General features: G+C 34.8%; 1 protein-coding gene across 1 annotated transcript in view; it reads left to right on the forward strand.

Moving 5' to 3' along the window:
- The window catches only part of LOC149238336 (14 kDa zinc-binding protein-like), a 158,722-nt gene extending 142,453 nt beyond the window's left edge, over nucleotides 1-16,269 (forward strand). The window contains exons 5-6 of the mRNA XM_089366962.1: nucleotides 15,546-15,663; nucleotides 15,838-16,269. Coding sequence (XP_089223088.1) covers nucleotides 15,546-15,663; nucleotides 15,838-15,905 — 186 coding nt within the window. The 3' untranslated portion in view covers nucleotides 15,906-16,269. The remainder of the gene's footprint in view (nucleotides 1-15,545; nucleotides 15,664-15,837) is intronic.
- Nucleotides 16,270-16,819: the final 550 nt, after the last annotated feature.

Below are 16,819 nucleotides of genomic sequence, written 5' to 3' on the forward strand. Positions count from 1 at the left end.
GGCTTAGATCTCGTATAAGGAGGCCAAATCCAAGGCGAAGACCCACTTGCAATCTTGTATTAGATCCAATGCGTCTCCTCACCTTCCAGTACAACAATGCATTCGTCCAATTGAGTAAATGAGCTTACAAATCAGGGAATCAAGTGGACATTTCATAGTGGCATGCCCTTTCATAATGGGCCTTGGAATGTACAAGTGTCCCCAAGCTCAAGAGGGTGGTTAATAAAGGATCCTATTGGATGGTACCAACCTCCAAGGGAGTGATAAGTCCATGGTACATTCGTCAAATGGTAGGTGTCATGAAATAATGGTGAAACGAAGTGGGGTAGTAGGGGAAGGCTCCAAGCCACATGACATGGTACAAAGGTAGCTATAATGAGGGAGGCCCACTCATGGGTGTATAGATGTAGGAGGGAGCAATCGTAGTACATGAGTTACCTCGACCTTTGTTTTTCCACCCTTTTTCAAATGCCTTTGGCCTTTTATTGATTTTTCTGTTTATCACTGTTTGGGGCTCCAGGGAATGAGAGCATGATGCGAATGATATAGCAGTGAATACTGCCTTAAGCTTGGCAGTTCATCACCCACCAGGGGTTGGGACGATCATGGGTTCCTTAATGATGCAGGGGGCTCATATAATGGCCTTAGGAACTAGGGTGATGACCATGATAAGATGAATAGCTCATGTTTGGCTTTTGCCCGCGTGCTAACTTTTTTATGTCCGACCATCTTTTGCACTTTATGGTACAGTTTCTATTGTAAGTGGCCAAATTATGCTTTCAATTTTCGTTTTAGCTGCATCAACCTCTGAGGCATCGTTCTAGGCCTGACCCAGAGTGTGGACAAGGGGAGGAGGATCCTCACTGCCAACTCCTTGTGGACTCTATTGCACTAAAATTGTCAAAATTCCAGGGAAGTGGAAGTACCAATTTTTTCAACAAGGATCAGATCACAATCAACAGTCCATGTGTCATGGTCATCCCATTCTGCAAGTTATATATCGTAAATGATCTTAGTAAAACCTTGAGTCTATGTAACAACCTAGGTAAGCCTATAATTTGATGACGAATTCCATCCAGGAGGTTTTTGAACCTCACTGATTATCTGTGTTTTTCGACACGGCTAATCAGAAGAGTATTTTCCCTCCAGCTTAAATTCCCAAAGCTAGGGTGAAATTTATTGTCTAATTATTATGTGAGTTTTAGCGTTTTAGTCGAGTCTGATGTCAAAGTGGGTTGGGAATAATTTAAGCTAATTCGCTTAATTATTTTATTACAAATCACTTGATTTACTAGATCATATTGTGTCGCAGATGGGTTATGTGTTTTGAGGGTCTAAGACGAATGTGTATTCTCTCTGAGTCTTGTAAATGAAAAATCATATGTATTAGAGGGTTGAAAAAATAATTAATCCTCTCATGTGTAAATTAATTAATTTTTCTGGCAAAATAAAATCAAATCCTAAGCCAGAAAATGAATTAATTAGAGTCAAATTAAATTGTTTTAGGAAAATAAATTCTCCACATGGAAAAATTCGTGGGTCTTAAAAGAGTCAATTTTTAAAGGTCCTCCACCAAGGGAATATTGTATTTTTCAAGAAAATTTGGATCCTTGGACCTTGGTGGTTAAGTCAAAGTTAAATTTTTGAGAAAATTAGTTCAAAATAGTTTATTTTGAGTTAATTAAAATAGAATTAAATGATAAATTCGAAAATTCCTCAAACATAAAAAATTAAGGGCCAAAATTAAAAGATCTTGAAATGTTTATCAATGGCCAAGATTATTTTGACAAGGATCAAATAAACTAGTCGTTATTTTTCCATTGGAAGATTTATCTATGAATTAGAGAGTTAGTTGAGTCTCTAGTCATCTTTATCTTTGGCTAGAAAATTTCTGCTGAAGTAACTTTGTAACTACTTTCCCACTGGGAAGTATTTTTTCAATCATAATAAATACTTTGGGGTGCAATTCAAGGTGTTCTTGCTTATTGATTTGTGGTATGTGCTGACTACGAGCATCTCTATGTTGTGCTGAATATTGGTAAGATTTGTTTTTTCATTAGATGGAGATAGAGCCATACTATTGATAATTTTGGGCTAATCTTAGGTGTTTTGATTCTCCGTGTGATCTAACAAATTATTTTGAGATAAATTCATAGTGCTTGTAGGTACTTTAGTCCTTGGCCTCCAAGTTCACAAACTTGGGCAAGAATCACTGTTGCTTGGATTCCAAATATTTATATGGTGGATTAAATATTCGCTAAGGCTATAGTATACATTGGGTTTTCTAAAGTATTTTTAGCCATTCTTCAAAGGAAAAAACTCCATAAAAATATTTTTCAAAACTTTAAAATTTTTAGAACTCTTGTATATTTGTAGATCTTGTGAATAATTTTGTAGATCTAATTTGTAAATTATTTTTTGTAATTTGGGTTTTGGAGATTTTTAGTATTTTGTATATATTTGGGGTTTGGGTGTTTTTATTTTCATTTTTGCAGGTTGGATCAAGGAATCAAGTGAGAGAAGAGCTAGATCTAGGCCCTTGAGGGTAAGATCTAGTCTCTAGACAATTTTGCAGGGACATTTACTGAAGATTTGACGGCAAAATTCAGATTCGGAAAAAAAAAAGATTTTCGAGACACGGGTTTTCAGTTTTTGGCCTTCTCTTGCCATTTCAGCCCCCGATCTATCATCTTAGCCCATTTATCTTCACAAATTTGCTTCCCTTAGCCTTGTTCTCCGATTATTGGCCTCTTTTGCCCCAAAATTGACCTGAAACCCCTGAAGTTTTAAAGCTAAATACTTGCGGTTTTGCAGGATTAAAGTCTCGAAATTCTTATTTTTCAAGCGGCAAAGTGATCCCAAAGTTTCAACGATTTTCAACGGTGGGCTTTTCAAAGCTTTGAGCAACCCTTATTTTGCTTCAGTTTCACTACATCAGTTATATCGTTAATCTCTAGGCCCTAAAATCATATTCTAATTGGTCAAAATCGATTAAAATTGCAAATCTAAGTTTTCACAAGTTTTGGCCACTTGGGCATCTCTAATTTGACTTAGATCTAACATTTTAGCTTGCTGGAATTGACTGCATAACTATGAAATTCAAGTCTGAAATATTTTTGAAGCATATACTTGATAAGGACTAAAAATTTTGAATTTCAGTTTTCTGCCAAAAAATTACTATTTTTAGACATTTGGGGTAGCATATTCAATATTTTTAGCTTGCTGATTTGTAACTAATTGACTGCTGTAATTAGTTTATCAGTGCTAAAATTTCTGAATCATATTCTCTAAAAAACTCATTTTTTTTTCAAGTTTCGTGAAAATTTTCTAATTTTAGAAGTATTGGGCATTTGTTTTTGGTTGAATTAATTGGCTGATATGTGATTAACTCACTGCTGTAATAATCATATCAGATCTGAAAATTGCTAAGACAAACTCACCTAAAGCCCTAAAGTTGAGATTTTCAAGTTCTTGTGCATTTTGCTATTTTGGGCATATTGGATATCTATCTTGGACAGTTTTATTCTTGCTGATCCGTCTTTACTTACTGCTGTAATATTAAAATCAGATTTGAAACATTGTTGAATACACCGTTGTAAAGTGTGCTAAATAAGCTAATTTACATTGCTAGTCAAATTGGAAATTTTATGTTTCAATGTGTGAGTAAGTTTCGTCATTTAAAGTAGTTCATGCACTGCTGTTATACACTTATAAATCTGAATTTTCTGAAGTAGTATCGCTGATATAAACTATCATAAATCTGCGATCAACATCTTGTTAGCATTTGGCATCTTGGATATCTTGATATATTGTTGATATCTGCACTTGTATCTATAAGCATTTATCTTATTTATGATTTACATATCACTATTGTTAAGTACCTTTAAAATGTTTCTAATCAAAGTACTTAAACAACTTAAGAAAATCTTAACTCAAGATAAATCTTACTCATAATCTCTTGCATAAGCATTCTAACCCTAGACTTGCTTTACATTTACCTCCTAGCATAAGCTAGGTTGATAGAGACATAGGTCAATCCTTCGTATCTAGCTTGAGGGGCCTCGGCAACTCTTCGGTGGTTAACACGGTGACCTTGCAGTCGTCAGAGCCATAGTCTCTGCAGCGCCAAAGGCATCAGGTGATAGAAGCCTAAGAAAAGGTATCGTTAATTAGGCCCTAACCTGCTTCCTGTTAGCCTCTTCCCACAACCTACCTTGGAGCCCAACTTCAAAATAGAAGGTTACACTTAGACCAAGCATTTAACTAAAATTTACCAAGATCACTGCATCTCACATAGGTTGTAAAATTTGCACATCATGTAGGTTAGCCAATCATTCAAGCAACGGGTGCCCATCTGATCATTTTGTTTCAATTCATAAGAAACATGAATTTGTGACTCAATTAAGGCATTGGTCTCATAATAGAAAAATCTAATTTAATCAATAATCTTGGTTAAATTCAACCAAGTGACTAGGCCACTCATCCATGTTTCCCAAGTAAGTTGATTCTCAAATTGCTTTTCTTTATTTCATTCCATAGGGACTACCCCCCATAGCTTGCTGTTGGGAGACAATTAGAATGGAGTGGGTGGGGATCAGAGTGACAACCCCTGTCCTGAGCATTGTCGCGGTGCATGTACAATTCGGCGACAACATTTTTTTGCACCGTTGCCAGGGACGAGTTTGCTCGTTGAGGGGGTTTACAACATTCTATCATCTTATGATTTTTCATCCTTCATTCATTTGTTCCACCAACGCAACAACATTTTTGGCACCATTGCCAGGGACCAACTTATTGGACCTTGGTGTTGACGACATTCTCATTAATATTTGTAATCCTCTCATCCATTTTCATCTTCTTGACACCTCATTCACTAATCTCCTTATCGCCTTATTCACTCCTCTATTTGCACTTTAGCACCTGGACATTTGGGCTAGTTTCCTGTTTGGGTGGCCACTCCACTGTTTCATCCATTCACAAAGGCTTACATTAGAAAGAATTATGTTAGATTTCTTAACCCTGCTCCCAGAGCTCAGTTAAACAAATTACATTCTAGTAAGCATTCATTTTTCTTAGACGGGAAGCCTTCCTTGATATCCACCTGCTTTTTCCTGATTAACTTTTCAGTTTTTTGTCTTTTGGATTTCAGAGATAGATTCATGTTCAAGTGGCGACTCCACTTCTTTCATTTTTTGCAAGAATTTATGCTAGAGGCTCGCTTCTTATGAACCTCTTGATTTTCTTGAACAAGGATCTCTTTGACATCCATTTCCCTTTCCCCTTAAGCAAGTCATCATGGATGACTTGTCCGTCCCTTTTCGTTGTACTAACACTCAAGGTTATCCTCATGACCTTCCAGAAGAGGAAGACAAGGTTAAAGAATTAATAGAGATCGTTAAAAGTATGCAAGTTAAGAGGAATAATCAATTTGCTGATATGCAGAATCTCATAAAGAAGATACAAGAGAATCAATTACACCATGTTAGTGATCAAGAAGCACCATATTGTAGATACTGTAATCACTGTCATGATGAATCCACTTGTGCCATAACAAGAAGAGTCCTCGATAGTGGAAAGGCAGGAACTAGTAGCCAAATTAATCATTTTGACGATAGAAAAGAAAATGATAAGCATCTTGTTGAGGAATTAACTTAGATGATCAAAGACATGCAGTTTAGTCAAGCAAAATTAATTGTAGATCACGCCAGAGAAATGACTTCCATGGGAAACAGGTTACATGCAATGGAAGTTGCTCAATATAATCAAAGGATCAACTTTCAGAACATGGTGGGTACCATAGAAGAGGAACATGTTGAGGAGATAAATTCCATAAAAGAAAATCTTAAGAGAGAAATGAATTCTATTCAAGAAGATCATAATAGAATGATAAAGGACATGGATGCTAATCAAATATCTCTTTAGAACATGTTATTAGTTAGAGAAGAAAAGCACACTGAGGACTTGAAAAACATGGAAACTAATCATTCTAATCAGATGACCACCATGCAAGACCATTTGATCACCATGGAGGAAAATCATGCCAAGGAAATCAGTGCTATTAAGGATAAGCATTTTAATCAAATGAATGCCATTGACTATAGGTTGCAGAGTGTGATTAAGACCATGAAGGCTGATCACAAACAATAAATGAAAATTATGGAATCAGTACATGCTGACGAAATAAATGCCATAAGAATTGAATAGGTCACTCTTCAAAGTAAGCTACAAATGTTGGAAAAATCACAAGTCCAGCGAATACCGAAGGATCTAGTACAAGAACCTCCTAGACCGCCCAAACAACCTTCATCTTATTATGAAGAAGTCATTGATTCCATTGAGAAATAGTTAAACGAGGATGATCCAGGCAGGAAGGAAACTGAAGGAAATCAGATCAATGATTGCAACACTGATCCAACGACTTTGATAGAACAGGGTCACGAAAATAAGGAAGAGCAGGTCACAAAAATCAGTGGCATTCCAAATTTTCTAGATGAATGTTATCCGAATCAGATAGAAAGTTGCATGTCGATCGTGTCAACATCAACATCGCATCCTACCAAGAGCAAGCGTAAAAGGCGAAAGAGAAGAAGGAAGAAGTTTGATGCATCTGATGCTCGGGAGCAACTCGATATTTGGATAAGACAAAGTCCTAGCATTGTCAGAATTCAACGTGGCACATCTGATAAGCAACCCACAAACTCGTCGAAAAGTCAGCAGATGCTCAGTATACACTATGTTGAGGACATCTGATGCCATGGGCATCGTTTTGTATAGTATCTCTAACCCCGCTCCCTTTTTATTTCATGTCGTTAGATAGTTTATTTCACGCATTTATATTATGTCTTTTATATTCCAGTTTATTAGAGTAGATTTTATCACTGTTGATAATATCGGTGATATTTGAAAATATCGCGATATTTTCGGCAAAATGATTTATCACCGAGAAAATATCGCGATATTTTCTATTTTGAAAATATCGGCAAAATATCGCGATATTTTGAAAATATCGGCTATTTTTAAAAATCTAAAAAAAAATATTTTTTATGCTTGCCGATATTTTGCCGATATTTTCGCTGATATTGCCAATAAGATGTTTTCTGGACCCTCGTCAATATTTTGCCGATACCGATATTATCAACATTGGATTTTATATTCCAACAATATTTTCTATATATGCATGATGCTTTTGATGTTGAATGGATATCTATTTGATGAACTTTTGTTTTCTTAGACGTAGGATTCTGGGGTTTTCATGTTATTTCATGGAAGCAACGTGTCTCCATATGGAGCCAGATGTTGCACTCAAATTGTCAAAGTTCCGGTGAAGCGGAAGTACCAATTTTTTGAACAAGGATCGGATCACATATCAACAATGCATGTGTCATGGTCATCTCATTCTGCAAGTTATATATTGTAAATGATCTTAGTAAAACCTTGAGTTTATGTAACAACCTAGGAAAGCCTATAATTTGATGATGAATTCCATCCTAGGAGGTTTTTTAAGCTCACTGATTATCTGTGTTTTTCGACATGGCTAATCAGAAGAGTTTTTTCCCTCCAGCTTAAAACCCCAAAGCTATGGTGAAATTTATTGTCTAATTATTAGGTGAGCCCTAGTGTTTTAGTCGAGTTTGATGTAAAAGTGGGTTGGGAATAATTTAAACTAATTGACTTAATTATTTTATTACAAATCACTTGGTTTACTAGATCATATTGTGTCGCAGATGGGTTATGTGTCTTGAGGGTCTAAGACGAATGTGTATTCCCTCTTTGAGTCTTGTAAATGAAAAATCATATGTATTAGAGGGTTGGAAAAATAATTAATCCCCTCATGTGTAAATTAATTAATTTTTCTGGCAAAATAAAATTAAATCTTAAGCCAAAAAATTAATTAATTAGAGTCAAATTAAATTGTCTTAGGAAAATAAATTCTCCAAATGGAAAAATTCGTGGGTCTTAAAAGAGTCAATTTTTAAAGGTCCTCCACCAAGGGAATATTGTATTTTTCAAGAAAATTTGGACTCTTGGACTTTGGTGGTTAAGTCAAAGTCAAATTTTTGAGGAAATTAGTTCAAAATAATTAATTTTGAGTTAATTAAAATGGAATTAAATGATAAATTCGAAATTCCTCAAAAATAAAAAATCAAGGGCCAAGATTAAAAGATCCTGAAATGTTTATCAACGACCAAGATTATTTTGACAAAGATCAAAGAAATTAGCTGTTATTTTTCCATTTGGAGGATTTATCTATAAATTAGAGAGTCAGTTGAGTCTCTAGTCATCTTGATCTTCGGCTAGAAAATTTCTGTTGAAGGAACTTTGTAATTATAGTCCCTCGGAGAATTATTTTTTCAATCATAATAAAGACTTGGGTGCAACTCAAAGTTTTCTTGCTTATTGATTTGTGGTATGTGCTGACTACAAGCATCTCTATGTTGTGTTGAATATTGGTAAGATTTGTTTTTTCATTAGATGGAGATAGAACCATACTATTGATAGTTTTGGGCTAATCTGAGGTTGTTTGATTTCCCATTTGATCGAACAAATTATTTTGAGATAAATTCATAGTGCTTGCAGGTACTTTAGTCCTTGGCCTCCAAGTTCACAAACTTGGGCAAGAATCACTGTTGCTTGGATTCCAAATATTTATATGGTGGATTAAATCTTCGCTAAGGCTATAGTATACATTGGAGTTTCTAAAGTATTTTTAGCCATTCTTCAAAGGAAAAAAATCCATAAAAATATTTTTCTAAAAAATTTAAAATTTTTAAAACACTTGTATATTTGTAGATCTTGTGAATAATTTTGTAGATTTCACTTGTGAATTATTTTTTCTAACTTGGGTTTTGAGGATTTTTAGTATTTTGTATATATTTGGGGTTTGAGTATTTTTATTTTCATTTTTAGAGGTTGGATCAAGGAATCAAGTGAGTGAAGAGCTAGATCTAGGCCTTTGAGGGTAAGATCTAGTATCTAGACAATTTTGTAGGGACATTCACTGAAGATTTGACGGCAAAATTCAGATTCAGAAGAAAAAAATATTTTCAAGACACAGGTTTTCAGTTTTTGGCTTCCTCTTGCCAACTCAGCTCCTGATCTATCATCCTAGCCCATTTATCCCCACAAATTTGCGTCCCTTAGCCTTGTTCTCTAATTATTGGCTTCTTTTGCCCCAAGATTGACCTGTAACCCTAAACTGAAGTTTTAAAGCTAAATACTTTGTGGTTTTGCAGGATTAAGGTCTCAAAATTCTTATTTTTCAAGAGGCAAAGTGATCCCAAAGTTTCAACAATTTTCAATGGTGTGATCTTCAAGGTTTTGAGCCGAGGGTTTGACCTACAAACCCTTATTTTGATTCAGTTTTATTACAACAGTTAAATCGTTAATTTCTAGGCCCTAAAATCATATTCTATTTGGTCAAAATAGATTAAAATTGCAAAATCTAAGTTTTCACAAGTTTTGGCCACTTGGACATCTCTAATTTGACCTAGATCTAACATTTTAGCTTGCTGGAATTTATTGCATAACTGTGAAATTCAAGTCTGAAATATTTCTGAAGCATATACTTGATAAGGACTAAATTTTTTGAATTTTCAGTTTCCCTACAAAAACTTACTATTTTTAGACATTTGGGGTAGCATATTCAATATTTTTAGCTTGCTGATCTGTAACTAACTTATTGCTGTAATTAGTTTATTAGTTCTGAAATTTCTGAATCATATTCTCTAAAAAACTCAAAATATTAAATTTTTTCAAGTTTGGTGAAAATTTTCTATTTTTAAAAATATTGAGCTTCTATTTTTGGTTGAATTAATTTGCTGATCTGTGATTAACTCATTGCTGTAATAATCATATTAGATATGAAAATTGCTAAGGCAAACTCATTAAAAAACCCTAAAGTTGAAATTTTCAAGTTCTGGTGCATTTTGCTATTTTTGGGCATATTGGATATTTATCTTGGGCAGTTTTATTCTTGCTGATCTGTCTTTACTTGCTGTTGTAATCTTAAAATCAGATTTGAAATATCACTGAATACACCATCGTAAAGTGTGCTAAGTAAGCTAATTTATATTGCTAGTCAAATTGGAAATTTTATGTTTCAATGTGTGAGTAAGTTTCGTCATTTAAAATAGTTCATGCACTGCAGTTATACACTTATAAATCTGAATTTTCTGAAGTAGTATCGCTGATATAAACTGTCATAAATCTGTGATCAACATCTTGTTAGCATTTGGCATCTTGGGTATCTTGGTATATTGTTGAAATCTGCACTTGTATCGATAAGAATTTATCTTATTTAAGATTTACATTTCACTATTGTTAAGTACCTTTAAAATGTTTCTAATCAATGTACTTAAACAACTTAAGAAAATCTTAACTCAAGATAAATTTCACTCATAATTTCTTGCATAAGCATTCTAAGCCTAGACTTGCATTAATAATTTACCTCCTAGCATAAGCTAGGTTGATAGAGACACAGATCAATCCTTCTTATCTAGCTTGAGGTTCCTTGACAACTCTTCGGTGGTTAACATGGTGGCCTTGCAGTCGTCAGAGCCACAGTCTCTGTAGCGCCGGAGACATCGGGTGATAGAAACGTAACAGAAAGTATCGTTAATCAGGCCCTATGCTGCTTCATGTTAGCCTTCTCCCCACAACCTACCTTGGAGCCCAACTTCAAAATAGTTAAAGGAAGATTACACTTAAACTAGGCATTTAACTAAAATTTACCAAGATCACTGCATCTCACATAGGTTCTAGGATTTGCACATCATATAGGTTAGTCAATCATTCAAGCAGCGGATGTCCATCAAGTCATTTGGTTTCAATTCTTAAGAAACAAGAATTTGTGACTCCATTAAGGCACTGGTCTCATAATAGAAAAATCTAATTTAATCAATATTCTTGCTTAAATTCAACCAAGTGGCTAGGCCACTCATCCGTATATCCTAAGTAAGTTGATTCGCAACTTGCTTTTCTTCTTTTCATTCCATAGGGACTACCCCCCATAGTTTGCTGTTGGGAGACAGCTAGAACGGAGTGGGCAGGGATCAGAGTAACAACCCCCTTCCTGAGCATTGTTGCGGTGCTTGTATAATCAGGGCGACAACAGACCCAATGGACAAATGTGGACCCGGATGGGAAATATGTGAAAAGGGGTTATAATGAGTGAAGGGGATTGATGTATGTCGTGTCAGGAAGAAGGACCACACAACCAAAATCGGGGTTTCCCATGTAGTGCCACTCCTAAAGCTAGTAGCCACTAGAGAAGATTCCATGGGAATATGATACAAGACTAACCACCAAGTTGGACAAGGGAATAAGAGTACAAACCAAGCTCATTCTTTCCGCCGAATTCTCCTAGTAATCCATGTCCAGATGTGTCCATGATAAGTAAGCAAAAATACCCAATTACATAATGAAAAACCATACCTTCAGGGTTGGAAGGCCCACCTTCAAACATACAATCATAACAGATGGGCGAGGGCACATAATGGTTGGCTTAGGTGGCGGAGAATGGTGGCACATCGAGCTATCTGGTGGCTGCAAGGAGCTACTGGCTGCCGGCTGAAGACAAATCTAGGAGAAAATTTCTCCTATGGGTGTCACCCACTGGTGGTGGGTAACACTCCCATAAGTCAATCATAAAATTCAAAATTTAAATTTTATTTTATGTTTTAGGGTTAGATTAGAGTTTGTAATAGCTTTACACAAATTTTCAGCCACAGATAAGCCAAATGTTTTGGAGTATTGTGCATTTACTTGGCTAAAAGGTAATCTTGTCATCATTATTTGTTTTGCTGATTTTTTTAACAGCTCTTCTAGTGTTAAACGTATGGTTTCCTTCGGCCGTTATATCCAAATCTAGGTAGTTGGCTAGGCCCTAGTTTAATCCATTGTTGAAGCCCTAGTTTTAATTGATAATTACTTGTTCAAGGGTTGATTTAATTATTGTCATAACTTGTTCTATCGCTGCAATTTACTATCTTTGTTACAATTTTTACTAAATAGTTTTTTCTTCTTTTTGTAGTGTTTGGGTATCTTTTCTTGATATATATATTGACTTGCTAAGCTTTCTAAATTGACCTAGATGCTCATCCATTAAAATTTCAAAATTGCATTAATCAACCACTCTATACTTGCTTTGAATATTGTATCTTATTGGTGGTATTTTTAGTAGCTAGATAGGTGTTCTTAGATTTGGTCTCCTCTTGCCTTGGGAACCTTTGAAGCTACTAGGGAAGCTTCCCTTTCATAGGACTTGTCCTTGCCTAGGTGACAATGGTAATTAGTATTGCACGTATTGCCTAATTATCACATTTATCATGATAATATAGCTGAAACCAACCGTGGCATTAATATATGCAATGCATATCGCAATAATTTCTCCTTTTAAAATTATTGTGATAATTATGTAATTATTGCGATTTATTGCTGTCTCTGTCAATATTACCCTATAATCAAATTCTTGATCATTTAACCATCACTTTTTAAAGGTGAGTTCGGGGATTGATCTCTAAGGACACTGTGACTATTTTCCATAAAATAAACAAGGGGAAATCTTTTGTTTCCTTTTCTTGTGATTCATCTCATGTTATACATACCCTAGTAGTTAATGGTAATATTAAAATTTTGAAGTAAAATTGACATTCTCCTTTATCTCTCATTTTCATCTTTTAACTTAAATTTTATTTTTAATATTACCATTAATTTGAGTGTGTAGGTTTTCACAATTAGTCATAATGTTGCTCGAGTGTTTTGGAGATAAATTGTGTAATTTTTTTTGAAATGTCCCATGTTTTAGGTGGACACTCCACCCATTATCAGGGACAAATAAAACAGAAATATTAATAGAAGAGAGTGTTGGGGTGGATATTTATAGTGTCAAAATTAAGAATAACCATTGTGGAAAAGAGTTACAACCTATTATGAAAAGTGATTAAAATAGTAGAAGAGTTGTTGGAAATAAAAGCTAATTAATGATAATGTTAAAATTGAAATCAAAGAAATATTAAAATAAAGTTAACAAAATATAAATTGTAGTTTGTATTTCAAGTAATGAAAAAAATGTCTAAAAATGAGGAGAGAGTGAAGAGGGTAAAGGAAGAATACCATTAGAGTGGGGGATAAAAGATAAAATCCCAAATTAAACCAAGAAGCAAAAAAGAAGAGAAGAAATTAAATAACAGTAAAATAATTAATTAATTAATTAAAATGAAATAAAATTCTAAAAAGAAGAGGGTTAATGATCAAGACAATGAATAATGAATTTCCAAGATTAGCCAAGTTTGTGACCATCCTCCCCATTAAAATTATTAGGATCTTTTTCAATTCCCAATGCTTCTCGAATGATACACGAGGAGTAATTGGGTTCATAAGCTAGAATTTTAGTTTGTTCAAAACAAATGAGATGTTTAGCAATAGCTGGCTTAGAGATGCAATTATGGAAGGTGTCAATTATCTGTTCCTTGAGACGAGCTTTAAATGATCTACTAATTTGGTTTTATGTATGATTTGCCATATAAGGAATTTTGTAAACTCCTTGGGCCAAGCATGGCATTGGATTTATTCTTAGCTATTATGAATAACTATATAAAGGCTTCAGGTGGTTTAAATAGAGTTTTAATATTCTTTTTTGCTGAATTCTTAGAGATATGATCTGTAGTACTTTTGATATAGGGAAGAGAAATGAGAGCTAAGGAAGGGGAGGAGGAATGAGAGTTTTTATTATATTTAGAATGGCCAGCTGAGTGAAAAGCCTTGTTGACTTGAGAAGACGAATAACCATCAGCCACTAGGGCCTTAGCTAGGTGGGATTTTTTCTCTCTAAAGGAATTGAGAATTTTAAATTCAAATGGCTCAAGTAATGAGAGTTTTAAGAATGATAGATTTCTGGGCATGATGATGGTGAGAATGGGCATGAAGGTATTGGTTGGTGTAAGTTTTTTTCCCTATAGGCTTGGTGGGTGAGGGTGCCACTGGGAAGATGAGTAATGAGAACATCCAATAAGGGAAGAGTTTTAATTTTGGATTTCCATGTTAAATTTGATATAGGGTGAAATGCTGTTAAGCTGGTTAAATAAAAAGGTCAAAGAGGGATGGCCATGGTCAAACAACAAAGTTATCATTAACAAATCAATACCAACATTTGGGCTTAAGATGAAAGTTGTTTAAGGCCAAAGCTTCAAAATGCTCCATGAGAGTATTGACAATTGGGGATAAGGAGGACCCCATGGTTGCACTTCTTATTTGTTCATAGCATTTCCCTTTAAAGTTGAAGAAAGTGGAGGCGAGACAATTTTTAACAAGGTTAAGGATTTTAAAGTCCACCAGTTTGGAGACAAGGTCAATGGCTTCTGGAATTGGGATTTTGGTAAATAAGGACACCACATCAAAATTAACCATGATGTCATGTTCATCGAGGTTAAGATGCTTAGTTTTTTGAATAAAATCAGATGAATCTTTAATAAATCAGGGAGTTTTTCCAGTCAAAGAGTGGAGTTTATCAGCGACAAATCAAACTAGCACATGGGTATGAACTCCTATAGTTCTTACAATCGGCCTAAAATTTTAGGTTTCCCATAGATCATATGGGTTTGAAATGACAAATAAGGTGTTTCTTAATGGAGCGGTCTAGATAAGCAGAATTGATGGCTTTGGTAACTACACTAGTTATGGCATTGATTGGGTTCTTGGAGAGAGCTTTATAGGAGGAAGAAAAAAGGTGGTCTTGAAGTTTATAATCATATTCTTTTGGTCGATTCCTAGTCCGAGTCTTTGCTTTAGAACATTGATAATTTCTGTAGCATGAACATTGATAATTTCTGTAGCATCTATTGAAAGAGGGCCATAGATGATTTGCTTTGGTTGATCACAGATGCCAGTGTGAAATTTTCAAACAGTTGGAATAGAGTATTGTCTTTGTTGCTCATGCAACTTGAAGGAAAATGTTTAAGACACACAGAAGGAATGGTGGTTTCAATTTTATTTTCATTTTCAAGATGAGAAGTAAGGTTCTGTTTTGTTGCATGCAGGTGCTGATTGCATACACGTTAGAAAACTTGTTTGATATCTGCCATGAAATTAGACATGTTGAAATTTTTTATTTCTTGGATACATGTGCGGCAATTATAAATACTTAACAAACTCGAGCAATTTGCCTTCTTAACAAACTTGTGTAGTGTTGTATCTTAGTACGACTTGAAGCTGTATATAAGATATTAATGTACAAGCAATGTGGTTGGTGGTTATATTTCCTTTGTTCAAATGTGATAACTTATTCTTTCATGTCCATTACCCACTAACAACATTTTTTTTTGTACGTGTTCTGCTTGCATGCATCCCAACTGTTTTGTTTTCAAGCTACCGTGAGACTATATGTAAAAGTTTTTCTTTGATAAATATTTTTACCCTTCTGCATGCATTTTGCTTTTTGCTTTTCACTTTTTATTTTGATTTATTTTGTTTGGTTGTGTTTTTTATAATTTCCTGTTTCAGATTTGTACCCAGAAGAATGTCTTATGTGACGGGTGTTGAATATACAGGCTGAACCAAGGCATGCTGAAATCCTAGGGTATATGCTTTATACTGCAAAAGTGGTTGCTGAGAGGGAAGGAATATCAGAAGGGTATCGCATAGTCATCAACAATGGTCCTAGTGCTTGTAAGAATGGATTTTGAGCGCTTGAACTGATATCCTAAACAAATTCCAACTTTATGCAGAAAGTGATGTGGATTTACAATACATATTGACATTTTTCTGTGTGCCAGTGAAGTTGTAATCTGAACATGCTTGGAATTTGGATATCTTAATATTTTTATTTTATTTTGTTTACAGGTCAATCAGTTTACCATCTTCACTTGCATATATTAGGTGGAAGGCAAATGAAATGGCCAGCTGGTTGAGCATAGTAATTCCAGCCACTTCATACATGAGAGACTGCTGGTCTGTACTCTGCAGAAGAGTCACTGTTTCCCAGCGAGCAAATATCACTTTTGGCTTTGCAGTGAATAACTTAATTATGATGTGTAACGCTACCATAAATTTGACTTACGGCCTTGGGTCTGCAATATTAAATGGTCTGTGCATTTTTTTCTGCCTTCTTACTGCTGACTGAAATGTCTCTGAAACACATTTACATTTATCACGTGTTATCTCACAAGAGTCACTACAACAAAATTACATCAACATTAGGAGGTCAACTGTATCGTACTCTTTGGTTATGGCCCCACTCGGCTGATAATATGGAAACATATTTGCTAACGAACACATCGAATTCTTGTGTTCCTTGGTTCAAAAGGATAGATCTAACAATTTTTTTTTTGCAGTACACAATTTTCCAATTTTAGAGGCAGAACTCCAGCAAAGTTTAATTGTAACGAAAGACAGAACGTGTTTGTATCCCAAGTAAATTCCCAAACAACCTTCCGTTTCTGGTTGTTTTAAAAAACCACGTGTCAGCTAACACTGGATGTGTATAAAGTCACATCACTGACAAATAACATTCAAATTGCCAAAATAAGGTGAATCTGGCTTCTTGTTGAAGCATGGCACGCTGATCCCTGAGATAAATACAAAACAGCTGACGGTTGGTGGTCATTAAAAAGAAATACCAGTGAACGTCAATGCTTCCGCAAGGGGTGGAATACTTCCTTGAAAGCTGTGATCTGAATTGAGCAATGCCATTTTATTTCAAATTAATTTAAGATATGAAAAGAAAGAAAATATAAAGTCTTGATATATGAAGAGTTAATCAATTAGAAGCTATCACTAGAAAAAGCTAAGTCTGGTTTCATAATGAGTGATGAAACATATACAA

The sequence above is a fragment of the Pinus tabuliformis genome, chromosome 8 (genome assembly GCF_031772625.1).
Source record: "Pinus tabuliformis cultivar Carrire ecotype Pingquan chromosome 8, CPIR1, whole genome shotgun sequence".
NCBI lineage: Eukaryota > Viridiplantae > Streptophyta > Pinopsida > Pinales > Pinaceae > Pinus > Pinus tabuliformis.